This window comes from Oryctolagus cuniculus, chromosome 10 (assembly GCF_964237555.1).
Source record: "Oryctolagus cuniculus chromosome 10, mOryCun1.1, whole genome shotgun sequence".
Classification (NCBI taxonomy): domain Eukaryota; kingdom Metazoa; phylum Chordata; class Mammalia; order Lagomorpha; family Leporidae; genus Oryctolagus; species Oryctolagus cuniculus.
In genome coordinates this window covers 100968664-100995917 of record NC_091441.1, presented here as the reverse complement: position 1 = coordinate 100995917, position 27254 = coordinate 100968664, and the positions used below count along the sequence as shown (strand labels likewise).

The window sequence follows — 27254 nt, the reverse complement described above, 5'->3', positions numbered from 1 at the left end:
ATGTTTAAAAAAATATTAAGAAGGCAATGACACCTGTGTAGCTGACTGCAACAAACCAGGCCAGTAAAAATATTTACTTTCTTTAATATGGATGAAGCCATGAAAACTGTAATCAAGCAATCTTAAGTCCCTAAGGTACATGCTAGCAAAAAGCTGGCCACAGAGCCCAAACCGTACTAACTCACGTGACTGTTCTGTGCTAAGCAAAACAGTCATAAGGGAAGAAGCAAAAAAGGTTAGAGATGACAGAGAAAAACCCAGCTCTGAGAAGGGACAATAGAGCACATGTGGAGGGAGAAACAGAGGTCCCGAACACACACCCACTAGCTACAGCGTGCTGATTATACCTCCTGCAATCAGATTCCCCTGGGATTTATGTACTGTCAATAAATACTTTAACAAGTAAATAGGTTCCTCTGAGTATGTTTGTTCTTTGCAAATACTTAATAGAGTGCCCGGTAAAGACTCATTGCTTTTGTTTAACCTAATGAGTGCCTGGGGTTCATACCTTTGCTTACATGAGTTCCTTTGTATGAAAGGCTTTCCTTCTGCATTGTTGGACAGCCTAATTTTCCAAGGTCCAGTTCAAATGCCACCTCCTCCAAAAGTTTCCATGAGTCATAACCCTTTCTCCTATCACTCTTCCCATGCCCGCCAACTAGACCGTAAATTACTTGAGGACAAGGACAATTCCCAGTGTCTAAACAGTGACAAATGGCAAATGAGAGGCATGTTGAATGAGCAAACCACTCTTTCGCAGAGTCAGCAATCACCCATTCGTCTAGTGAATGGATCAGTTGATTCATCAGTCATTTGGAATTCTTTTCTATCAGCACAAACTACCATGATCCTGTTTTGAAACAAACAGAAGTCTTTACTCATTACCACCTTGAAGGTTTGCAGTGCTGACCTGGGCATCTAGGAAATCAAGGAAAAGATGAAGTCCTATCCATGAGGAGATTACAGTTCTGCCACAGCCAGAAGACAGAGACAAGATTAGGACGCCTGAGTTCTTCTGGTCCTCGAGTCCTGAGACATCATGGAAGAACTATAATGTTTTCCTGCCCATCTCTATTTAAAAACAAATTCAGGTTACCACTCTCCTAGAAAATACCACTTCTTATTATCAGAGAAAAAGAAAACTTCATAGAAATCTGCTAAATGGAATAAACATCAGAGGAAACAGGTCCCAGAAAAAAACTGACTTTTCTTTTTTTAAGAAATAAAACACATTTATATTCCTTTTAAGAAGTTTGTAAATGATGGCCCTTTGTGCTCACACTGGACACAGAGAAAAACAAGCTGCTTTAGACTCCAACAATAGGAGCCACTGGGGGATGGGGATGGGGATAAAGGGCCAGGAAGAAAGGCACAGAAGGCAGCAGACACAAAGACTGCCACGCTCTCTGTTTGTTAGGGGGTGAGTCTCTCCTGTTTCTGTTTTCTCTTTCTTCTCCCCACAAATCCTCCCGAAACACCTAAAGAGAAAACCAGCAGCAAGACTGGGTCAAACATTTAGAACAGGAAAAGAATACTAAATAGCCAGCCTGAGATGACTCTTTTTCAGTTTGAACAAAACTAAACATTCTCAAAAGCCGTTAATGGAAAAGAGGGCTTCCACCCAACCTGTGCAAGTGAACGAGAGGAGGCTAGTACTGATAAAGCCATTGTGAATCTATACAGTGACAGTTTTTTTAAGCAAGGAAATCAATCAGTTGTGATTGGATGATTTAGAGCTCAGAAATCATTTAGTTCAAACCAATGGGAAGCTGAAGGGTGGGAGGATGGGGGTGGGGTGGATAGGGTGACATGAGGTCAAGGCAGGGGCTTTAATTGTTATGCCCACCACTCTGACTCCAACCCACACCCACTGCAGTCAGCTTGACCCAGTCAGATTCACTGTGTTATCCACATAACGGAGAAAGCTTTCCCTCTGCAGTCACAGACGTCAACAGCAATAAGCTGCCTAACTCTCCTGCCGGTAATCTATCACTTTATTCCCTTTCTTGCTGTCTGCTTGTTCCCAATGGAAGCAAAATTTAGAAACATACCATCACGTGGGCTCTCTCCACACAGGAAGGATGGCGTGCTCTGGGTTGCAGTGACCTCAATTTCTTTCTTCCCTGCCACAGTCGACTGTCCTGGCTGTTTCTCACTTCCCTGGCAGACTTGGGAACATGAATCAATTTTTGTTGGACTAATACCTTCCTGTTCTTTTTCCTGGCTGCTTCCTTCAGGAATCTGCCCCAGCTTACTATGGAGATACAACTCTGCAACACAGAATTCCTTTTTCCCAGAACTGATGCTGCTGCTCCTCTGGGTCAATTCTTCACTCTTCTCAGCCACTGGGTCCTTGCGGACGGAAGGAGGTATCTCTGTAGCAGACAGGATGGGCAGCTCCCCGGGGCTCAGTCTGGGGTTGACTGTCTGTTCCTCAGCCACGGTCATGGAGCGCCTTATGGCAGCAGCTGCCAGTTTCCTGGGCAGAGGAGTTGGTACTGAGCCATTAGTTGGAGGCAGTAGGCCAGAAGAAAGCTCTTCTCGGGCAGGGAGTTCAGGGTACTTATCTGCAAGGTTGACAGCTGGGGGAACTGAAAGGTGAGAGCATTCAGACAAGGCCCGGCGCATTGCCTTTTTCTGCTGGGGGACTTGGTCAAGCACAGCCCCATCTTCAGTAGAACTCAGTTTCTCCAGCTCTTTATCGTGGCCTCTGATATGCGAGCCTACATTCAAATACTCCTGGGTGAGCTCGACCATAGTAACTGGAAGGACCGCAGTGGGGGAAGGCTCAGTGGTGGGGGCTGAGAGGCCTATAACCACTGCTGGTGGGGACTCACATTCAAGTTGCTCAGTGTTATCGCCCACCACCCCAATCACTGGGCAGCCAGGAGTGATGTTATTCTCCCTTCCTGAAGTTGCTTCCCTCAAGCCCCGAAAGCCTTGAGCTACTGAATCAAACTTGGGGTTCCAAACACTGGTTTCCTGCTCCTCAACAAACCTGGGGGGGATTTCAGTGGCTGCAGGGAAATCCAGGTCTGGCTGGCACTTGGTTTTTACTCCATTTTCCCCTGCCACTTCCCCCTGAACTGTAGTGGCTTTGTTTTCATCTGACCCTTCTCTGAGTCCCGGATGGAATTCGGCTATCTTCTGGTGTACTGGGTTCCCCTCCGAGGGACGCCAGCTTTCTGAAATCACATACCTGCTCTCAAGGTGACCTGAGGCTGCTTGACAGTCCTTGTTCTGCACTTCAACGCTGAGCTCTTTGTCTATCTTCCCCTCAAAAAAGCAAAGCTTATTCTGCTCCAGGAAGCTGGCATTCTTCACAAGCCCATCCTTCAGCTGCCCGTCCATGCTGACACTGAGCCCGATTTCATTCAGTTTTCCCTCTGTCCTCTGCCACTCGAATCCAGCTTGACTGATTTCTTTCGCTGAGTCCATCGGCACTCTGCAAGCTTGCCCTCACAGAGCTGGCCGCTCACAGCAGTGAGGCAGGCTGGCTGCTTGTCTTCCACTGCTCTCCCCCCTCTCGCTCCTGGAGCGCTAACACCACCTACGATCACACAGAGCTTGCAGTGACATCACAACAAGTCCCCAGTATTCATGACAAAACCCCTCTTTCACCAACCTCCCTTTTTCCTCAAGCAGCTAAGTCCAGAACGTATTTACCAATATGAGAAAAAGGAAAGAAGGAAGAATGAATGAAAAGGAAAGGAAGGAAAGTGTTGTTTTCTGCAGAACCAAATGCCACTGTTAATATGAAAATGTAATTTCCTGCTAACTAGCATTCTGTTTAGATCTGCAATTTAAAATAGAGCATGGTGCCAATCCAGGCACAGAAATAGTAATTATTCTGGCTTTCACTGACACAGATACATAGATCCCACACATTTACTTATCTCATAGTATGCCTACCTTTCCACATTCGCCCACTGTAAAAACTGTTGTAAAAATAAGAAAGACTCATTTGCCAATCTCTAGCTATAACCATAGAGAATAATGATTCCAGGAAATTGCTACCAACAAAATCCTAAACCCTTAATTTAGTATCAAAATAGTACGTATTCACTTCATAGAGAAGAGTGGGTTGATGGCTGTCATAGCAACTTAACAAATTCACTTGAAAACTGACTTGAGTGGGGACCCCAAAGCCCCGTGAGATCTCTGCCTCTAGCTCTCATTGTGGAAGTTTATTTAATATATAGTTCATTTTTTTTTTGACAGGCAGAGTTAGTGAGAGAGAGAAACAGAGAGAAAGGTCTTCCTTCCGTTGGTTCACCCCCCAAGTGGCCACCACGGCCGGCAAGCTGTGCTGATCCGAAGCCAGGAGCCAGGTGCTTCCTCCTGGTCTCCCATGCGGGTGCAGGGCGCAAGCACTTGGGCCATCCTCCACTGCCTTCCCGGGCCACAGTAGAGAGCTGGACTGGAAGAGGAGCAACCGGGACAGAATCCGGCGCCCCAACCGGGACTAGAATCCAGAGTGCTGGCGCCGCAGGCAATATATAGTTCATTTAAAGACTCCAGTGATCAGGGTTTTGGGGACATATATTTCAACCATAAAACACTTATATGATTGGATACTTGCCCAGTAACAGAACACACTCTTCCTCATGCATTTATTCTTGTCTTTGTTCTCTGCCCTTTGGCTCCTTGGATGAGTTGGGTCATTTCTCAAACACCGGCCCTGCTCCTTCTAGCCTACTGTGTTTTCAAATCTCTGTGAATACATGGGGATGTGGGTTGGGGGGCAGTTCACTTTGGCAATCTGTGGCTTGGAATTTTCCTGCCCACCCACCAGAGCCACTGGGCCCATTTATGTCCTCATAGTCCTTTGCTGCCCTAGGCTTTGAGTTTACAAATTCTAAGCTGTGGCACAGCAGGTTAAAGCCCTGGTCTGCAGCACCAGCACCCCATGTGGGCTCCAGTTTGAGTCCCAGCTGCTGCACTTCTGATTCAGCTCTCTGCTGTGGTCTGGGAAGGCAGTGGAAGGTGGCCCAAGTGCTTGGGCACCTGCACCCACATGGGAGATCCAGAAGTAGCTCCAGGCTCCTGCTTTGGATCAGCCCAGCTCTGGCCATTGTAGCCATATCGGGAGCGAACCAGTGGATGGTTCTCTCTCTGCCTCTGCCTCTCTGTAATTCTGTCTTTCAAATAAATAAAACAAATTTAAAAAAAAAAAAAAAGACTGATGGATTCATACTGGAAAAAGTTACCCTGTAAGGATGGGCCATACTCAGAACAAGGCTGGTTTCTGTTGTCTAGCCTGTAGTCCACTATTTTGTACTAACATAGGATACTGTGAAATATTCTACCAAAAATACAAGGGATGGGGCCAGCATTATGGCACAGCGATCTAAGCTGCTGCCTGCAACACAGGTGCTAGTTCAATTCAGTTCCACTGGTAATATGCCTGGGAAGGCAGCAGATGGCCCTGGTACCTGGGCCCCAACAACCCACACCGGAGACCCAGATGGAGCTCTGGGCTCCAGGCTTCCACTTGACCTGCCTCGGTCAATGCAGCCATTTGAAGAATGAACCAGCAAATGGAAAATCTCCAACTCTCTCTGTATCACTTTACCCTTTTGAATAAATAAATAAGAAAAAATTCAAGGGACATCTTTTCTCCAAGAAAAGGTTCAGGCTCTGTGTGTGTGTGAGTGTGTGTGTGTGTGTGTGTGTGTGTGTGTTATAAATATTTAGTTACTGGGGCCCTGTGGCACAGCAGGTTAACGCCCTGGCCTGAACCACCGGCATCCCATATGGGTGCCAGTTCTAGTCCCGGCCGCTCCACTTCCCATCCAGCTCTCTGCTATGGCCTGGGATAGCAGTGGAAGATGGCCCAAGTCCTTGGTCCCCTGCGCCCATGTGAGAAACCCAGAAGAAGCTCCTGGCTCCTGGATTCGGATTGGCGCAGCTCAAATAAATAAATCTTTTTAAAAAAATTTAGTTACTTGGAGCTAGTGCTGTGGTGTAGCAGGTAAAGCTGCCGCCTACAGTGCCAGCATCCCATATGGGTGCCAGTTTGTGTCACAGCTGCTCCTCTTCCAGTCCAGCTCTCTGCTATGGCCTGACAAGGCAGCAGAAGATGGCCCAAGTCCTTGGGCCCCTGCACCCACGTGGGAGACCCGGAAGAAGGTCCTGGCTCCTGATCGGCGCAGTTCTGGCCATTGTGGCCTACTGGGGAGTGAACCAGTGGATGGAAGACTCTCTTTCTTTCTCTCTCTCTCTCTCTCTCTGCCTCTCCTCTCTCTGTGTAACTATGAGTTTCAAATAAATAAATAAATTTGTAAAAGATTTATTTATTTATTTGAAACAGTTACAAACAGAGGTAGAGACAGAGAGAGAGGTCTTCCATCTGCTGGTTCACTCCCCAGATGGCCGCAATGGCTGGAGCTGCGCCGATCCGAAGCCAGGAGCCAGGAGTTAATAATCCTTCGCTGCTTTTCCAGGCCACAGCAGAGAGCTGAATCGGAAGGGTAGCAACCGGGACTAGAACCGGCACCCATATGGCATGCCAGCACTTCAGGCCAGGGCCTTAACCCGCTGCACCACAGCACCGGCCCCCAATAACTAAATCTTAAAAAAAATATATTTAGTTCCTTATTTGAGAGGAAGAGTTACATACAGAGAGGAAGAGACAGCTAGAAAGGTCTTCCATCCACTGGCTTACTCCCCAAATGGTTTTAACGACTGGAGCTGGTCCAATCCAAAGCCAGAAGTCAGGAACTTCTTCTGGGTCTCCCACCTGGGTGCAAGGGGCTAAGCACTTGGGCCATCTTCCGCTGCTTTCCCAGGCCATAGCAGAGAGCTGGGTCAGAGGAGCAGCCATGATACAAATTGGTGCCCATATGGGTTGCCAGAGCCACAAGTGCTTAGCCCACTGTGCCGGCCCCTATTTTTGTGTTTTGTTTGTTTTAAACACCAACACCATTTGCCACCAACTGCAAAGTTTTGGTTTCAATTTTTAAAGAATACTTTTTAGAAAAACAGGGAAAGATTGTTCAAACATTGGTCTATAAAATGTGAAGAGATTACTGAGATTGCTCAGGAATGCTTGCTTAAACTGGAGCAAGCCTTCTCTACTGTTCATTATCACTCATATATTTTTACTTCAGATCCCAAAGAGAGTGCAGGAGGAACCAGCCTACATGAATTAACTTCAGTACTTGACATAACACTATGTTATGGTCAAGAGCAGTAGGTAGTCTTGTAATATTGAACAGAAAAAACGTAAATTGAATCTCTCTCCTAAACATGAACTAAGTCTCACACACACTTCTTCCTCTTGATATCAAGTAGTTTAGTGACTACATATTAAAGCACCATAAATGTCTTATAGTCCATAGCAAAGCTCTCACTAAGGAAGGAAAGTAAGCATATGTAACAAAATGAATGGATGCCAAGAGGGTCGTGATTCTAATTAACAAGAAAAAAATAGGAGAAAATCTTGAGTACAGAAACAACGTTGGTAATGAAATACAGTAGAAATCTGGTTTTCTTACATTATATATATACATATATATATAAATCATATAATTAAGAATGAAATATGTAACAGAAATTTTCTAAGTATAAAGGAAGAGAAGAGATTGTTGCTATGCAGTCCGAATACACCAGAGATGAGAGTTTGGAAAACACCCTTAGATATTAGGAAAGCCTCAACAACCCCACTCACCCAAACACTAGTCATCCACTTCCAAACACACACCTTCAATTTACTGGCATGTTCTATCTTTGGCTTGTGTGGGGGGAAAAACAATTTGACTTGTAGTAAATAGACCAAATTTTATTTTATTTTTTCAGTTTCTCTCTTTATTAAGTCTTCTGCCAGCCAGCGAAGGGGGAGACATCATGCTTACTGTAAGCCCCTCACCCAGGACACAGTGAATCTCTTCCTGACTGTGCTCTCCCCCTGCTCAACAAATAAGAAGGGGACGAGGAAGCTGAGGGTAAAGGAGGGAAAGAAAGAAGATGCGCAGCCCCAGGACAGTGTCTATGATGAAGGTGAGCCGGCAAGAATAAACAGACCATGGACCTCATCCGTGGTAGGAATGAGGAAGGCAGGGGGAGGTCCTGAGATACTGAATGCCCTTGTCTGAGGCCAGAAGCAGGGGGGCAGGGGCTGTCTACATTTCAGAGCCCAGCTTCGCCCTGCCAGCAGCTTCACAGTCAAGTTTGCCCCATCAAGTCCTGCCTCAAGGGTCTGAGAGCTCAGCTGCCAAGGCCGCCATCTCCTCTCTTGGTTCTCCCAGAGAAAGGTGCCCCTAAGGGCCAAGTAGGGAGTCCCCAGAATTCACTATGGCAGTGCCACAGTGAGTGAGTAGACCAAATTTTAAAATCTCTCTATGCCACTGAGTAATTAAAATTCTGAGTAATTCATTAAACTGCTTCTAGCTTCAATTACTTCATCTATCAAATGAGGGAACTTTTTAAGCTACCTTCCAGTTTTACATTTTTAACACTCTCATATCTCAACAAAAAGGCTGAAACATACACTCAAGGAATTGCAGGCCTACTGCTATGTCACATGTGATTTTAACCTGGGCTTCAGTGGCCGTACGTTCAGTAACCCTTTTGCATTCTCTGAGGGTGCTGCCTGTTGGCAGAGGCATACCTGTGGCAAGTAACAGCATGTCTGCACAGTCTGCAGTCTGAGTTGGCCTATGTATTCTAAAGAATGAAAATTCTCAGGCAAAGAACAGGGTAGAAAATTGTCCAACATTTGTAGTGAGCCCACTTAGACCGTCTCCAACACAATTAGAAGAAAAAAAGGTGCCAAGGCAACAAGCCATTGCCACCTTTAAGGCCCACATATTTTGCCTTGACGGATCCATTCATAAACAGCAAACTGTAAAATAAGAATCAGCCAAACTACCAGCAAGAACCAGTAGAATGAAGGTGACAAATCACAAGGGACGTATCTCAAACAAGAGTTCACACTATATAGATCAGAAATTTGTCAACCTGAGGAAGGTAACAATGAGGTCAGCAACTAGCCACCAAGGCAAGAAGAGGCTATGGGGAAGAGGCTCAGGGTCAAGAAGTTCAGACCCACATGAGAGTCTAGTACCCAAGGCACCAGGCCAGCCACACATACAAGAACTTCTTGTTTGTTTTTCAAAAATTTATTTCCTTATTTGAGAGTCAGAGTTATACAGGGAGGGTGAGAGACAGAGAGATCCTTCATTGCTGGTTCACTTCCCAAATGGCCACAAACAGCCTAGGCTAGACAAGGCTGAAAACAGGAGCCAGGAGCTTCATCAGGGTCCCTCACGTGGGTGGCAAGGATTTGTGCCATCTGCTGCTGCTTTTCCCAGGCCATGAGCAGAGGGCTGGATTGGAAGTGGAGCATCCATAACACAAACTGGTGCCTACATGGGATGCCACTGTCACAGGCAGTGACTTTACCTGCTATGCCACAATTCCCCTCCGTGAACTTTTTGAAGTATCCACATGTGAGTCTAAAAAGCATTTAAAAATAACTAAAACACAAAATATATCTATTTCTTCTAACTTAAAAAGAAAAAGAAAAAACCCTCAAAACTAAGAAAATGTATTTTTGTATGAATTAGGTTTTCCCATGCACAATAGGGAATCTAATGTGAAATAATAAAGCCTCAGAGGCCAGTGTTGTGGCACAGCAGATTAAACTGCTGCAACTCAAATTCACACCCATATGGGATGATGGTGTCAAAGGCAGCCACTTTATCCACAATACCACAATGCTGGTACCTGGGGCTGGCCCTGTGGCACAGTAGGTTAAGCCTCATCCTGCGGCACTGGCATCCCATTTGGGCACTGGTTTGAGTCCTAGCTGCTTCACTTCCAACCCAGCTCCCTGTTAATGGCCTGGGAAAGCAGTGGGAGATGGTCCAAGCACTTGGGCCCCTGTACCCAGGTGGGAGACCTGGAAAAGCTCCTGGTTCCTGATCAGCCCAGCCCCAGCCATGACAGCCATTTGGGGAATGAACTAATGGATGGAAGACCTCTTTCTCTGTCTGTAACTCTGCCTCTCAAATAAAGTGAGATGTAGAGAGACAAACATAAAGAGCAAGTTCCTATCTGCTGGCTCAATATCCAAAAGCCTGCAATAGCTAAGGCTGGGTGGTGGTCAGGAACATAAGTTTCCCATATGGGTGGCAGGAATCTGATCACTTAAGTCATCACCACTGCCTTCCAGCATCTGCTTTAGGGGGAAGTTGGAGTCAGGAGTTTCTCACTGGGAATGGAAACCAGGCACCCCAGTATGAGATGTGGATAACGTAACTGCTATCCTAAGGTCCATCTCCTGATTCACTTTCATTTATATATATATATGTGTGTGTGTGTGTATATATATATATATATATATATATATATATATATTTTTTTTTTTTGACAGGCAGAGTTAGACAGTGAGAGAAACAGAAAGAAAGGTCTTCCTTCCATTGGTTCACCCCCCCCCCCACCAAGTAGCCGTCACGCTGGCAAACTGTGCCGATCCAAAGCCAGGAGCCAGGTGCTTTCTCCTAGTCTCCCATGTGGGTGCAGGGCCCAAGCACTTGGGCCATCCTCCACTGCCTTCCCAGGCCACAGCAGAGAGCTGGACTGGAAGAGGAGCAACCAGGACAGAATCCGGCCCCCAAACCGGGACTAGAACCCAGGTGCCAGCGCTGCAGCGGAGGATTAGCCTAGTTAGCCGTGGTGCCGGCCTTTCATTGATATTTTTGATCAGCAATGAAAAATACTTCAGTTTTAATTTACAACTATAATTGTTTTTGGATCAATTCAAAATTCAAATATTATTACAAAATAAGAATATATTTATTCGCCTGTGTGTTTGGGAGGCAAAATCAAATTTGAAATAAAGGGAACAAAGAATTGGGGCTGGTGCTGTGGTGTAGCGGGTAAAGCTGCCACCTGCAGGGCTGGCATCCCATATAGATGCCAGTTCGAGTCCCAGCTGTTCCACTTCCAATCTAGCTCTCTAATATGGCCTGGGAAAGCAGTGGAAAATGGCCTCAGTCCTTGGGCCTCTGCACCTTTGTGGGAGACCCAGAAGAAGCTCCTGGCTCCTGGCTCCTGACTGGCCCAGCTCTGGCCATTGTGGCCATTTGGGGAGTGAACCAGCAGATGGAAGACCTGTCTGTCTGTCTGTCTCTCTCCTTCTCTGTAACTCTGTCTTTCAAATAAATAAATAAATAAATAAATCTATAAAAAAATACTTAGATGGGGGCCAGCACTGTTGTACAGTGAATTAAGCTGCCAGCTACAATGCCAGCATCCCATATGGGTGCCTGTTTGAGTCCTGGCTGCTCCACTTCCAAACCAGCTCCCTGCTAATGAGCACAGGGAAAGCAGCAGAGATTGGCCCACGTCCTTGCGCCTCTGTACCTACACGGCAGACCCAGATGAAGCTCCTCGTTCCTGGCTTCAGCCCTGACTGTTGCAGTCATTTGGGGAGTAAAACAGCAGATGGAAGATCTATCTCTGTAATTCTGACTTTCAATAAATGAATTTTTTTATTTAAAAAAATTTTAAAGATTTTAATTTATTTATTTGACTGGTAGAGTTACAGACAGTGAGAGGGAGAGACAGAAAGAAAGGTCTTCCATCTGTTGCTTCACTCCTCAAATGGCCATAATAGCCCAAGCTGCACCCATCTGAAGCCAAGATCCAGGTGCTTCCTCCCAGTCTCCCATGTGAGTGCAGGGACTCAGGGGCTTGGGCTATCTTCTTTCTTTAAGATTTTATTTATTTGAAAGACAGAGTTACAGAGAGAGTTAGAGACAGAGAGGTCTTCCATCTGCTGATTCACTTCCCAAAATCAAAACAAAACTTAGATGGTCTGGTTCAAACAAGGTATAGGAGCACTGACCACATAGAATTTTTCGAAAGTTAAAAGAATTTAGGGGGCCGGCACTGTGGTATAGTGAGTAAAGCCGCCACCTGCAGTGCTGGCATTCCATATGGGCACAGGTTCAAATCCTGGCTGCTCTACTTCTGGATCCAGCTCTCTGCTATGACCTGGGAAAGCAGTGGAAGATAGCCCAAGTCCTTGGGCCCCTGCACCGGTGTGGGAGACCTGGAAGAAGCTCCTAGCTCCTGGCTTCAGATTGGCGCAGCTCCGGCAGTTGTGGCCATCTGGGGAGTGAACCAGTAGATGGAAGACCCCTCTCTCTCTGCCTTTCTTTCTCTCTGTGTGGAACTCTTTCACATAAAATAAATAAATCTTAAAAAAAAATTTTAGGACAGTGCTCAACATGCAGTAACTTTCAATAAATAGTAGCTATTTTTTAGCTTTGTGACACTTAGGAGTCCCAATAAATTTCATTATATGTCAATAAGAAGAAAAAAACAGAGAAAGAGAGAGAACAGAGGGGGAATAATGAGCAAAGGCACTTAACAAATGGCACTGCTGTTAAGAAAAGACATCACCAAATGGGTAGTTCTCCAGTTGTAAAATAGTAGCAACTTTAAAAGTGGATTTTTCATCTACTGAGCATATTTTATTTATGTACAAGGGCCTAGAAACTGTTAGGATTCTGGGTCTATAAATTACTTCAAGTTTCACACCAAGAGAATTTCCAACCATAAACTGACATTCCCAGCTGCTGGAAGGCAGTTGATAGGATCAAGCAAAGTAAAGAAAAAGAAATGAAGCCAGATAAAAAGGACACCAGGCTTCAAGATGGCAAGGGAAGGGCTTGTCTAGATGGATTCTTAACTATCCCACATGCAGTGTCACACACAGCTATACTCATTTTCTGAGGAACTAACATGGAGCAGATCCTAGAATCCAGTATGGACCCATCCTTTCAAGTTTCTGCTTTCTGTCACAAAAACCTTCCAAGAAGTCCTTTCCTGACAAGCTAAGCTCATCCTTCCTAAGGAATCTCATTAATCTTTCCTGTCTAGAACAATCTGCATAATATGTGAAGCCACTTTATGCTAAAGATTCCTTAAACTCAAAAAAAGAAGCATAAGGAAGAAGAGAATTCCTTTACTTTAAGTAAGATTAAGATCAGCAAGATAATTTGTGTCTAACACCAAAAATGTCACAGGGTACCATAAGCCTGTAAAGCTCTAGGCGAGGTGATAAAAAGAACACTTCAATACATCAAACACAGACTCTGGAGAATAAAGTACTAGACAGTCCAAAGACCTAGATTCTGGGGCTGGCACTGTGGTGTAGTAGGTTAATCCTCTGCCAGTATCCTGTATGGGCGTTGGTTCTCGTCCCAGGTTCATCTTTTCCTATCCAGCTCTCTGCTATGGACTGGGAAATAAGCAGAAGATGGCCCAAGTGCTCGGGCCCCTAAACCCATATGGGAGACCCAGAAGATGATCCTGACTCCTGATTTCAGAATGGCTTAGCTCCGGCCATTGTGGCCATTTGGGGAGTGAACCAGCAGATGGAAAACCTTTGTTTTTCCCTTCCTCTCTCTATAACTCTATATCTAAAAAACAAAAGAAAACAAACCTAGATTCTCTCTAATCTAAAAATTAACCTTTGATTCACTGTTTATGTCCTCATGTGTCTTTATTTCTACAGCTAGAAAACTGCCTAATTGCCAAAATAAAGATATTTAACTATTAATTATCAACTTCCATCTTAAGTATCTAAAACTTTTGGAAGGTTTTTCTGAGGCAAGAATGAGGAAATCATGGGCTTTAGAAAGACTTGGGTTCAGATTCCAGCTTTGCTACTTATTATCTGTGTGACCCTAACCTCAAGAGTTGAACATTTTCTCACCTAGATAATGAAGAGAATCTTTCATAGTATTATAGGTCATATATATGATTAATCAGACACATCATCTTCATAACAGATGGTAGGTGTTATTATTTTTATTACTACTACTACTACTACTACTACTACTATCTTTATTGCCAAAACAGTAAAAACTATAGGTAACACCATACACCCACAGAATAAATGAGGACAAGATGTGAGGATTATTACCAATCTAGGGACAGCACAATTAGCAAGAATGATTCAATGCAAAGAACAAAGAGAAAATTTAATAAAGCTAAGTCTAGTATCAGTCACGGGTGACACATCAAAGCTTACAAGAACCAAGGTTAGATGAGCACAGTCCCCTCTCACAATTCACTATACTCTTCAGTCCACAGAGGCTCCTCCCCCAGAGTCCCAAAGTTGCTTAAAGCTCTATGTCTGCTCATTCGTCTACTTCCTGGTACCCTTGGAATAAGCATACTAGAAATACCTATGGTCTGCATGAAGAAAATATTAAAGTACCAGTGTCAGAACAGCAGATGAACATGTGAGTGGCACATCACGCTGATGGACAGAAAAACTCAACATATGAGACAAGTCCCCTTAGGATAATCTAGAGAATTAGTGTGCACAAGGAAAACAGTGACTAGCTTATTATTCTTTTCCAAAATATACAAGCCAATTCTCATTTATTTGTAACAAGAAACAAGTGAGAATAGCTAGGACAATTCAGAAAGAGTATTAAGGCAAGAAGTGAGGCTACATCTGTTATACATTAAAATATATTTGGTCAGCGCTGTGGCTCAATAGGCTAATCCTCCGCCTGCGGTGCCGGCACACCGAGTTCTAGTCCCGGTAGGGGTGCTGGATTCTGTCCCGGTTGCTCCTCTTCCAGTCCAGCTTTTCTGTGGCCCGGGAGTGCAGTGAAGGATGTCATGGGAGACCAGGGAGAAGCACCTGGCTCCTGGTTTTGGATCAGCATGGTGCGCCGGCCACAGCGCGCCAGCCACAGTGGCCATTGCGGGGTGAACCAACAGAAAAGGAAGACCTTTCTCCCTGTCTCTCTCTCTCTCTCTCTCTCACTGTCCACTCTGCCTGTCAAAAAATAAAAAAATAAAAATAAAGAAAAAAATATATTAAGTCACACTGTGCTATTAAAACCTGAATTGAAAGTTCAATGGAACAGAAAAAGTACAGAAATAGATAAAATACACACAGGAATTTACAGCACCAGAAGGGTAGCATTTCAGTGGGAGACAGACACAAATGATAGTGAGATAACCAAGTAATCCCACCTCACATCTTGTTTAAACATAAGACCAAAACCCAAAAAACAAAATTCTACAAATTCTAGATTGATGAAAGACTTAAAATATGAGAAGTTAAAAAGACAACCAAAAGTATTTTTATAAGTTCCCAGTGGGTATGGATCATGTAAGCTTGATAAGACACAAAAAGTCATTACATTCTGTTAAGACAAGGATAGTTTAATGCACCTTGTTTCTAATAGGGAAAAAAATTTTAAAAACACCAAAATATTCATCAATAAAGAAGTGGTACAATACATTAGGGTACATCCAAACCATGAAATTATACAGCTATTAATAAAGAAAGAGATACCCTTTTCTTTGTAGCAGTTTGCAAAGGTCTCCTTAAAAATTGTTTAGTTTAAAAAACTAGGCGCGCATCAGTATATATGTCATGTCCCATATAAAACCAGAAAATATGTATGTCATCGCTGCTTTATATATAAATTGTCTAGAAGGATATGGACAATACTGTCAACATGGGTTGTCTCAGAAGAGGGAAAACTGGGGGCCGGCACTGTGGCATAGTGGATGAGGCCAAGGCCTGCAGTCCCACCATCCCATATGGGCACTGGTTCGAGTCCTGGCTATTCCACTTCCAATCCAGCTCCCTGTTATGGCCTGGGAAAGCAGTGGAAGATGGCCCAAGAGCTTGGGTTCCTGCACCCCCGTGGGAGACCCAGAAGAGGCTCCTGGCTTCTGGTTCCTGGCTCCTAGTTTCTGGCTTCGGGTCAGTTCAGCTCTGCGGTCATTTGGGGAGTGAACCAACAGAATGGAGGAACTCACTCTCTCTCTGCCTCTCCTTCTCTCTCTGTGTAACTCTTTCAAGTAAATAAACAAATAGAAAGAAGAAAGAAGAAAGAAGAAGAAGAAGAAGAAGGAAAACTGTAAGCGGAAAACAGAGGGATGCAGCCTTGTACTTTTTGAATACTCCCCTGTACCACTTGATTGTACTAACTTATTCAGATTAGTTTAAAAATCACTTTTAAGCTATTGCAAAGGATAAATTGTCCTCAAGGAAATGGTACAATGGAATTTAGAAAATAAACAATAAACTTCCTCTAAGATCCATTACCCTCACCTCATGCCAGTCCTAACAGTCTCTGAGCCTGGTCTGACCAAGGCAGGGCCCAAAAAGCTCTGTAGCAATTGTTGCTTCCTCAAGAACAAATTCCCCTCTCACATTTCTTTGGAAATACTGAGCAAAAAGAAATGATGAGGGGCTGGTGTTGGGGCAGAGAAGATTAAGTTGTCATTTGTGACAGTGGTATTCTGTATCAGTTTCAGTCCCATCAGTTACTCTGCTTCTGATCCAACTCCCTCTAAAGCATCTGTTAAGGCAGTGAAAGATGGACAAAATACCTCAGTTCTTGCCACCCCTGTAGGAGACCAGAATGGTGTTCCTGGCTCCTGGCTTTAGTCTGGCCTAGCCCTTGCCCTTGTTACTGTGGGCATTGTGAGAAGTGAGCTAGTAGACTAAAGCGTGCTCTCTCTCTTTCCTTCTTTGTCACTGTGCTTTTCAAATAAACTAATTAAAAAAAGATATAAGGCAAGATTTTCACAAAAATTTACATGTTACCCTTTGGATCATTGCTGAAACTAAAGAACTGGTCTAGAACCCAAAATTAAAACACTGAGAGGGAGGCTAGAAATCATGAACCCCCCATATACTACTGTGCTTCATTTTCTGCCTTGGTTATAGAGTTGCTAATAGAAGAAAGATAAAAAGAGAAAAGATAAAAATATTTTATGCAAATAACAATCTTTAGCATTCTTGACTCACACAGCAAGTTTTTCTAACTGGATATAAATTCATGCATAGCACAAGCTTTATTCAAAAAAAACCAAGTCCGTGCAAAACACAATTTCAAGATCAGCCTCTCCAAAAGCCTGACTGGCTAGTAAATCCAAGCACTCTTAAAAAACTTTTGATGTTAGTAGCTGCATCATGCAAGCTGGGAAATAGCTGTGAACAACCTCAAAGACCAGAAACATATTTCTGAAGATTAGACTCAGGAAAGCCACAATTGGGTGCATAATTTTAGTTAGCAAGGAGTGAGGCTAACATTTCCAAATCTTCAAGGAATCATCTTCTCAATTTCATTCCAATCACTTCATTGACTAGAGCTAAAAAGGGAAAAATTGTAAGGAATCCAACATGGGCACATTTTATGGACTATTTCACAGACACAAACTGTGCCCACAACCATTAACCTACATGCAACTGTTGACCAATGAATACAAACAACAAGCTGGTCAAAGAATGTGACTGCACGGCTGAGAGATCATTTTCTACCAGTATAAACACAAAGTCTGTGCTTACCAATGCTGGTCTGCGGCTACCATTTCCTCATAAGGAGGCAGATGGACCTTCTAAAGTTTAGTCTAAAAATGATTTGGATATTTATTCCCACGAGCACCATACCTACATAAATACTGAGGGGGGGGGACCTCACATACACAGAAAGACATGAAATACTTTCTTTCCACTCCTGAATCTTTATGCCAAATACGCATTAAAATTTGGCTGTAAACTTTACATATAGGAGGCACAACTCTTTTTTTTATTATTAAGAATAAAATAATGGATGGTGGTAGGTCTTCTGCTAAACAATTCATTGTTTGAAATTCAACTTTCTCAAAAAAAAAAAAAAAAAAGAAATTCAACTTTCTCTAAAATTCAAGCTTCAGTGCTATGTAAAAAGGCATGCAACTAAATCACCTGCCTTTTCCAGCTGGGCATGAAGCATGCCTTGGCTGCAGAAAACACAGAAGCAGCAGTTACGGGAACTCATGCCAACACAACAACAGTTAAGAGATGATTATTGTCTGGATGGAACCAAGGCACAAGCTCTCTGCCTTTTTGATGCCGACTCAAAAGCCACAGTAAGCACACACACTTCCCCATGGCAGGTTCATACCACTGGATTTCAGCTGCTTGGATTTCTCTAGTTCCTGGACTGCAGGCTTTGGCAAAACAGGAGTAAGTCCTCGGGACTTGGTAGGCCTCATGTAGCCTTTCAAGGGTTCTGCCTTTCTTTTATCTTCCTTCTTTCTTTCACCCAATGTCTTTGGTTCGAAATTTTCTGCCATGTTCTGCGATGACTCCAGGATCTTTTCTTTGAGTTCTGGGAGTTGAAAACCCTTGGAAGCAGTCATTTCTAATACATCCGCCACTCCTGGCGGAGCTGCACTTTTACCATGGAAAATACCTGATGGAAGCTCTGGTGTCGGCAAAGAAACACATTCCAATTCTGTGATTTCACAAGCCAGACTAATTTCTTCTAATTGATCCTTTTCACTTTTTGGAGGTGAAAGAGTCACATCTACCTCTTTATTCAAACTATCTGCGCCCTTGGAATCTTTATCTTCAGCATTTGGGCCCTCACAAATGCTGAGTTTGTGTCCATTGTCTCCCAGTAACTCAGCAGTTTGAACTGGAGCAGGAGCTTCCTCAGTCTCCTCTTTGCTTACTGGATATGTGGGGAAATTAACCCTATCTGCATATGCTTCTGGGACTCTGACCTTTCCTGGCAGGCTCTGGTCCTCTGGAATTCCAGGAAGAAGGTGCCCTTTTGCTTTCTCTGTGACTTTCTCCACTGAATGCTGAGATGCATCAGTGTGCAATGACCCAGATTCTCCTCCCACATGCCCTATACCTACCCGTGCTTCATTTTTTATGGGATCAGCAAGTTCACCTTTATCCTTAAGACAATGGTCTCCATGACTATTAACTGTTTCCACAGTTGCAGTAGAAGTCAGGGCAAGTCCTCCTGTGCTTGCAGGAGGTTTAACAGCAGAGGGAATCTTGGGCTTTTCTGGACCTGGGACTCCATCTTTGTTAGACTCATCTACTGCTAACAATTTGGAAACCTGGGCTGGGGTTATCGCTTGCCCACTTTTTCCTGAGGTGTCTAGAAAGGAACCACCTTCTTTCACAGCTTGAGGAACAGGAATGGGAAGTTTTTCACAGGCTGCTGATTCTACAGCTTCTAGAGACACTGACTTATCCATTAGCCCTGATGGTGTTCTGGGACAGGTAAATGTAATATTTCTATTTTCGTCTACGTAGCCCATTCCTTCAATTCTGTGGTCCTCTGCGGTTTCCATGGGAACATGTATTTCTGCTACATCTATCTTATTCTCCAGAATGTGCTTCTCAGGAAAACTATTTTTAACCTTTTTACTTTTTCCACCACTACTACTTTTATTTGGTTTGTCAGCCACTGCAATGTGTCCTTTGGCTGCATCTGTTTTATTCTCCTCAGACAGTGCTGAAAGAACAAATCCTGCCCCTTGGATTTGCCCTTGGCAGCTCACATCTGTCACCTTGGCAGCTGGTTCAGTAATAGCAGAATCCTTGATTGTTTTTGTTTTGTTCCCCTCAAGAATCCCAAGCTCAGCATAATTAACCTCAATATTTCTGCCCATGCTGTCAACCAATGGTGTATGTGAGAAAAAAGGATCATGCATTTTGGGGAAAATGGGGTTTAATTCCTTGTTTTTATGGGGAACACCATCAGTGGCATCTCTATCTTCCACTACCAGAGGGTTGAGGTTATCTTCCCTGCTTTCCTTTCTACCAGGCTGTAGGGAATAATCAGTTTTAAACTTTTTGGCTTTGCCCTCATGACCTCTCTTCTTAGGCTTTTCAGAAATGCAGGAAAGTGCCTCATGATCTATCCAAGGACACTTTCCTTCTCTGCCCTGGTTACTAACACCCATATCTTTATCTATAGCTCCTTTTTCTGTCCCAGAACCAGAAACTTCAGTCATGCTGGATCCATTTTCCAAAGAATTCAATGCCTGCAGTATGTCTGCTACCCTCGGGTCAGTAGTTTCCTCATGCTCCCTCATCACCACTGTCTCAGTGGCATCAGTCCTGGCCCCAGTCTGCTTTGAAGGGTCCAGGCCCAGCTCCTCACTTGTATCCCTGGCAGTCACTCCTTCAGTTTTAGGAATTGGCTCGGTTGGCGCAACAACAGCCCTGCCATCCTTCTGGCTGTCCAGAAACAATGCCTGCTCAGGTTTCTCTCTTAACTTCCCTGAATTTGCTTTCATTTTTCCTGACCCTGTCCTGCCTTTCCTGCTTTTGCCATCACCTAAAACTCTCTTAAATGGCTCATTCCCTAGCCCAGAGCCCTGAACAAACACCTGGCCCTGCGGCTGCTCAGATGCAAAGATGCTGATCTCCTCTCTTCGCTTGGGAAATGCTTTCTTTTTTAGTCCTTTAACCTCCTCCGCTCCTTCAGGAAATTCTTTTTGTTTGACATTCTTCAGTGTAGTCACTTTACTTTCATCATTCCCTTCCTTTACACTGCTTTCTAACTGATTACTTGTTGTCAAAGTAGGCATCGAATTAGGCAGTTCTTTTGCTGCTGTGAGTTTTGAAACTCCAACTATAATTTCTTGGTCCAAGATTGGAGAACCACCTTCTTTGGGTATGACCTCTAAAAGAGTTTCTACTTTGGGTGCAGAAAATTCTGTTGGGGATCCTTTCAGATGGAGAGGGCTTTCATTCACAGAGCCCCTCAGGTGGGGTGCAGGCTGTGGTCTGGGTGCTTCTTGCTGCAGCGATTTATTGTCTTGGCTCTGCAGGACAGACTTGTTACATTTGCCCTCATCTTCTACTTCCAACTTTGCCTGAGAGTTTACTGAAGTTTTTGGAGGTTCTTCGGAAGGACATAAGGGAATTTGGAGACCCTCTGAGACAAAGTTCTCGGGTACCAGTTTGGTTGCTCTGGAGTCAGCTACACTTTCCAAGTTTTCTTTGGATACAAGTCTGCATTCTGCGCCCATAGTGACAGACTGGCTGGGGAGAACAGCAGATTTTCGTGGGTCAGCTGCAAAGCGAAGATTTTGAGGCTCATCTGCATTGTCATCATCCCAAGACCCTCCAGTCCGGGGCTGACAGTATCTCTTTTGCTTTGATTTCTTCTTCTTTTTCTTCATCATCACTGCAGTGCTTTCCATATCCCAGGATTCCCTGCCAGGATCCCTCTGGGGTTTAAGGAAGTCAACGTGAACACTTCTCCTTTGGTTCCCAGGCTCACCACTGGAAGATGAGCTGGAGACCCAACCCGACTCAGACACAGGGCAGGGGCCCAGCCTGGGATCAAGAGTCTTCTGGGGAGGAGAGCCTCCCAGCAGCTCGGGCAGGAGCCTGGCAGGCTTGGGCCGGGTAGACCTGCGCGCACTGGGTCTGCAAACTTGTTTGGCTTGTGTGGCAGGGGTACCTGCAATACATGAAGTTGGCTAAAATTCCAAACAAACTCCTTGTTACTGTGTTTTTTGTTTGCTTGTTTGTTTTACTATTAAAAAAGAGTCCATTGATTTACTCAGTTAACAAGTCTATTGTTAACAACATATATGCCAATTTGTTTTGAAAAGTAGTTTTGTCTCAAATGTTTCTCACCTGGAACTGGGGTTAGCAAATATTTAACAATGATCTTCATCTCAGGTAACTATTTTTTATGCATACTTAAAAAATATTTTGAACATTCTAACCTCTATAATAAGCTCTTAGTATCTATAAATATCCTCTTAGTTATATTTATTATTATTAATAGATATGTAATTTCCAATTCTGTAACATTATGGTAAGCTCCTAGTGCTTCTCTCTTTTTGGTGACATTTACTGACTGAATAAATATTCATCAGACTTAAAATTCTAAGTCTGTCACCAATATTATACATCAGTTATACTAACTAGATCAATTTGGGAAACAGACCAGAAGGCCAGACTTATGCTACTTAAAAAAAAAAAAAAAAAAAAAACAAACACGAAAGAAAGAAACAACACAAGAATTAGTACTTTGGCCCAAGAAAAAAATTCTCATCATTCCAGAACATCCTACTTTAAAAGACAAATATGTCAGATTTCAGTGTTCTGTTCCTGAATGTACTTGCCAAAAGAGAAATCTACATAATGCTAAGAAAGAAAGTTAATGAATTTCAACAATTAGGATGAGCACCAGCGGGAAAGTTTCAAGAAGTTATCTGGTCTAATCTCCTGCCCTCAAGTAAACATAATTTGAACCCAAGATCCTGGAAAGTGTGTCACTAACAGCCAGTCTATATAATGGCTCCTCTCAAGGAAGTCCCAATGATGTGATTTCAAAAAACATTAAAATACTCAAGTAAAACTGACTGTTTTGATCGTGACCCATCCAATGTCCTCTATATTCTAATCATTATTTATATCTCAATCATTGTTTCTCTTTAAAAAAAACTGCTAGGTTATAGCATCCCAGACCATTTATAAAAATTGTAACAGTTATTTGGTGTCATCTCTTACACTATTTTATTCAATTATTAGGTAAATCTTTAGTTTCAGAGTTCACGGTTAGGAGCTTCTCTTTCCATCCAGGCTATAATATAAGCAGCAGGACTTACTAGCTACAAGCACACCTTAGCATGGTGCATTTTCTATACAAGAAACATATGATGAATCTTTACTGATAATGCTGAGTGGGTAAAACATCAAAAACTTAATTTATTTGGTCCCTATATGATGCTAGACAGCATGCAAAGCCCTAGAGATTCTAAAGTGATATAAATATGTTGTTTATTTAATCAGAATTCAAACTTTAAGTTGGAAAGTATAGAGTATCTCAAACAAAGTTAGCATATATACAGAATTACCTGGGGATCTTGTTAAAATGCAGACTATCATTCAAGGTGTGTGATGGGAGTCAAAGACTCTGAATTTCTAACAAACTCCCAGGCAGAACAGATGCTATGGAGCCATGGAACACACTAACGAGCAAGGATTTATAGAACACTTGAGCAATTTATTCATCTTACAGCTGAGTAAACCGAGATATGGTAAGTTAACAGGCCTAAGACCACACAAGATAGAATAATACATACACAGCTGAACTGGATCAAAATTTAGGTGTCTTGAGTTGATGTAATTTTAAAATACAAGTTTTTTTTTTTTTTTTTAAATAAGATGAAATTCTTCCAAGAAAGAAAACTTCAAAAACTCCTGATTGCCACCTTACAATCAAGAAACCAGGGACCACATCTACCATCATTACCCTATTGCTCCAAGTTTTATTTTCCTAACTTACCTGAGGTCTCTGGAGAAAGTTCAGAAGGCTGACTGCTGAATGGTTTCTTCTGCTCTAGTTTCTCTAACACAGATTCTCCATCTGTTGGCAAGCTGTACTTCTGGCCCACAGGTATGACTAGTTCTAAAGGTAAAAACAAACATACAAGTTTCAGAGCACTATTTCAGCTCATTTTTCATCTGCCAGAAACTAGAGATGGGAGTAGTTTTTGAGAAATTCTCCTATAATGGGTAGCAAAGAAGCAGAGTAATATTTGCAAGGTAGAGTTGGGAGGGTCTAATTTTTTAAGATGAGGATAAAACATGTTTGTAAATTGGTGAGAATGATCCAGTCAAAAGGAGGTTAAACTGGCGAGAGACAAAAAGAAGAGAACAACTAGGTTGGTACACTTGAATAAGAAAAAAGAGGCCGGCGCCGCAGCTCACTAGGCTAATCCTCCACCTTGCGGCGCCGGCACACCGGGTTCTAGTCCCGGTCGGGGGCCAGATTCTGTCCCAGTTGCTCCTCTTCCAGGCCAGCTCTCTGCTGTGGCCAGGGAGTGCAGTGGAGGATGGCCCAAGTGCTTGGGCCCTGCACCCCATGGGAGACCAGGAGAAGTACCTGGCTCCTGCCATCGGATCAGCGCGGTGCGCCGGCCGCGGCGGCCATTGGAGGGTGAACCAACAGCAAAGGAAGACCTTTCTCTCTGTCTCTCTCTCACTATCCACTCTGCCTGTAAAAAAAAAAAAAAAGAGAGAGAGAGATGAGATCTAATCAGGAGCAATTATTAAAACAGGAGAGAAGGCAGAGTGTATGGAGACAGATACAAGTACTTGGGCAGATAAGCTAATAGAAATCTGGTTGTCTTATTTTATTGCTTCAATTATCTGAAAGAAAAAGAGGAACGTGAGCAAGGAATGAGGATGGACAAAGTTCAGGAAGGTGGAAGAGTTGTCTAGGAGAGTAGGAAAATGAAGAGACTTACAGACAGAGTAAGACTGTCTTTATTTTTTACCTGGTATGGTGTCTTTCCCTTAGTCTCCAGGAGACTAACTTTGGTACAGAGCAATGCGGAGAGTAAGCAGAAACCCATACCTGGTGCAATCACAGAAGCGGGCACAGTTGATTGCCCCACATGCTGGAGAGGTTCTAACTGGGAATCCTCGCTCATTCCTTCCTGTGTCTTTGTAATTTCCATGTCTTTAACTGGAACTGGTGCCACCTCTATTTCTGAGAGTGGTGCAACATCATTGGGAGGAGTCACATTGTTGACTAGGGTCACCTCTTTTCCAGAGGAAAGAGCCACATCCTTAGACAGGGCTATCTCTGCTTCTGGGGGTGCAGTAAGGCCTTTAGACACAGCCACTTTTTCTGTTTCTGGAATTAGAGTTACATCTTGGACTGGGGCTTCCTCTTTTCCTGCGGATGGAGTCAGAGCTGTGACTTGTGTCACCCCTGTTTCTGGAGGCATTGTCACATCCTTGATTAGGGCCATTCCTGTTTCTTCTGGGGTCGGAGCCATGTCCTTGACTGGGGCTACCTCTTTTTCCAGGGGAAGTTCTGTATCTTTCATTAAGATCACCTTGGTTTCTGGGGGTGGTGTCACATCCCCAGACAAGGTCATCTCCTTGGTTGAGGGTATTTCTGTGGATGATACAATGTCCTTCTTCAGTGCCATCTCTACTTCTGGGACTATCTCTCTTTCTTTGGATGGCACCACGCCCTCGGGTGGGGCCAAGTCCATTTCAATAGATGGTGTCCTCTGTGTTTCTTTGAATAGCGTCGCATCCTTTGCTGGGGTGACCTCTATTTCACTGGGTAACACAACATCTTTAACTTGGGTCCCCTCTGTTTCGTTGGGTAGTACCATGTCCTTGGAGAAGACCATATCTGGTTCATTGGATGGTTGTGCCAGTGTCACTTCTGATTTGGTGGATGGTTCCATATCTTTAGAAAATGACATCTCTGATTCTGTGACTGGTGTCCAGTCCTGGGCCAATGCCACTTCTGATTTGGTGAGTGGTTCTGTATCTTTAGTCAATACCATCTCTGATTCTGTGGTTGGTGCCATGTCCTGAGAGAGTGCCACTTCTGATTTGGTGGGTGGTTCCATATCTTTAGCCAATGCCATCTCTGATTCTATGATTGGTGCCATGTCCTTGGCTAAGGACATTTCAGATAAGGTGGGTGGTTCCATATCTTTAGCCAATGTCATTTCTGCTTCTGTGGCTGGTGCCACGTCAGTACTCTTCAGTCCCAATCCTATTTCCAGTGATTTTGTTGGTGGCCTCTCTTCTGCTGATATTATTTCTATTTCCTCAACTTGCTCTAAAGAAAATAAGTTGCAAATTTAGGACCAATCATTGTCTATTCAAAACTCTCATTTAATACTTTCTTTCTTAGGGAACAGAGGTATTTAGCTTTTGTGACAAGACACTAAGCACAACTAAAAACGGTCAAGTTAAGATATCCTGCCTACTCTTTGACAGTGCCAACACTTAGAAGACTGAGTTATACTGTTACATGGAATTTGAGAGAAGCTATCACTTTGGGCTGAGCACCTGCACTTGGCCCCATAGACCAAGCCAACAGAGACTTTAATCATAGCAACTGAGCTTTGGTTGCTTGTAGAAGACATGTGACCAATGAATAAGTTGTAAACAACTAGTTAAATTATATGAACCAACTGATTGGTCAATCAACTAGGGCACAATTAAGTTATTTTCAATACTTCACATCTGTTTACCTAAAAATACAAGAATTGTCTGATCATGTTGTTGGCTGACTTTCTCTGACCCTGCTCTGTCTGGAGGAATGTCCAATTCACTCCATCACTGTTTTTGCTTTTGCTCAAATAAACTCTGTTAAATTTTAACTTTTAATAATATCGAGAAGACAAGTAGTAGAGGAGAAAAAGCAAAGGAGAGAAACACAGACTTAATAAAACCTCATAGGTACAAAGTCACTATTAGGGAATATATGGGACAGCTGGACAGTTACCTTTCCTGTCAAGTAAACCAGAATGAAATCTGCACTAAAATAAGGAATATTCTTTGCTCATTAACCCCAAGTGTTGTATTTCAACTACAACTTAACTCCTCCAGCTACGATATCACTAACATAAATTTTAAAACTGATAGTTCTGAACTTCTGATCTGCTTTAAGTTGCTAAAACTACATCTCATGATTTATACTGATTCTTGATATTGTAACCCTTAACTGATAGAGGGGGTTACTAAAAACTTACCTGCTGCCTGCAGGGGTTCTATAATGTCCTCTGAGGAAATGAGGGATTCTGAGTGTGGAGTATTTGGGGCGTCTACAGACCACCGTTCAGGTGCAACAGTTTCAGGAGCCAATGTATCACAGAGAGACAGACCTAATAATGAAACACAAGCACATGTTTGAAACTTAGCCAACAGTGGAAAAAATGCATTTGCTATTCTCAGACCTAAGAACCAATAAAAACAAAGCATAAAAGTTTTAAGGAAAACACTGCTGACATATTCCAGGTTGTGACTAAATGTTAATTGGTGGTAATAGTATCACAATATTCTAGTAGTGCTATTAACCAATGTTATCAGCCACCTTTTTTTTTTTTTTTTTTTTTTTTGACAGGCAGAGTGGACAGTGAGAGAGAGAGACAGAGAGAAAGGTCTTCCTTTTGCCGTTGGCTCACCCTCCAATTGCTGCTGCGGCCGGCGCGCCGTGCTGATCCGATGGCAGGAGCCAGGTGCTTCTCCTGGTCTCCCATGGGGTGCAGGGCCCAAGCACTTGGGCCATCCTCCACTGTACTCCCTGGCCACAGCAGAGAGCTGGCCTAGAAGAGGGGCAACCGGGACAGAATCCGGTGCCCCGACCAGGACTAGAACCCGGTGTGCCGGCGCCGCAAGCCGGAGGATTAGCCTAGTGAGCCGCGGCGCCGGCCATCAGCCACCTTCTATAGTGCATTATAAAGATTCAAAATACCAAATGTTGAGCTCTAGCTCCAACAGCTCAAGCAATGTAATACAGTGTACAGTATTGTGAGCCTTAATTTCTTTATCTGTAAAATGAGATCAACATCTACCTTGCTAACATTAAAACACAACTTTATTTGTTTATTTATTTATTTATTTGACAGAGTCACAGAGAGAGAGAGAGAGAGAGAGAGAGAGAGAGAGAGAAGGTCTTCCT

The 27254-nt window shown here is 43.5% G+C and overlaps 1 protein-coding gene across 47 annotated transcripts in view; it reads right to left on the bottom strand.

Moving 5' to 3' along the window:
- Window positions 1–27254, bottom strand: part of MAP4 (microtubule associated protein 4) — a 191945-nt gene that overhangs the window by 35577 nt on the left and 129114 nt on the right. For 27 of the 47 annotated variants that reach the window (XM_070050883.1, XM_070050884.1, XM_070050885.1 and 24 more), the window contains 3 exons: window positions 26326–26457; window positions 24174–25406; window positions 23100–23222 (listed from right to left, as the gene is read on the bottom strand). In XM_070050883.1, the coding sequence (XP_069906984.1) occupies window positions 23100–23222; window positions 24174–25406; window positions 26326–26457 (1488 nt within the window). Of the gene's footprint in view, window positions 1–17945; window positions 21261–23099; window positions 23223–24173; window positions 25407–26325; window positions 26458–27254 lie in introns of all 47 variants that reach the window. The other 20 variants (XM_070050864.1, XM_070050865.1, XM_017343789.3 and 17 more) reach the window with 1 other exon arrangement.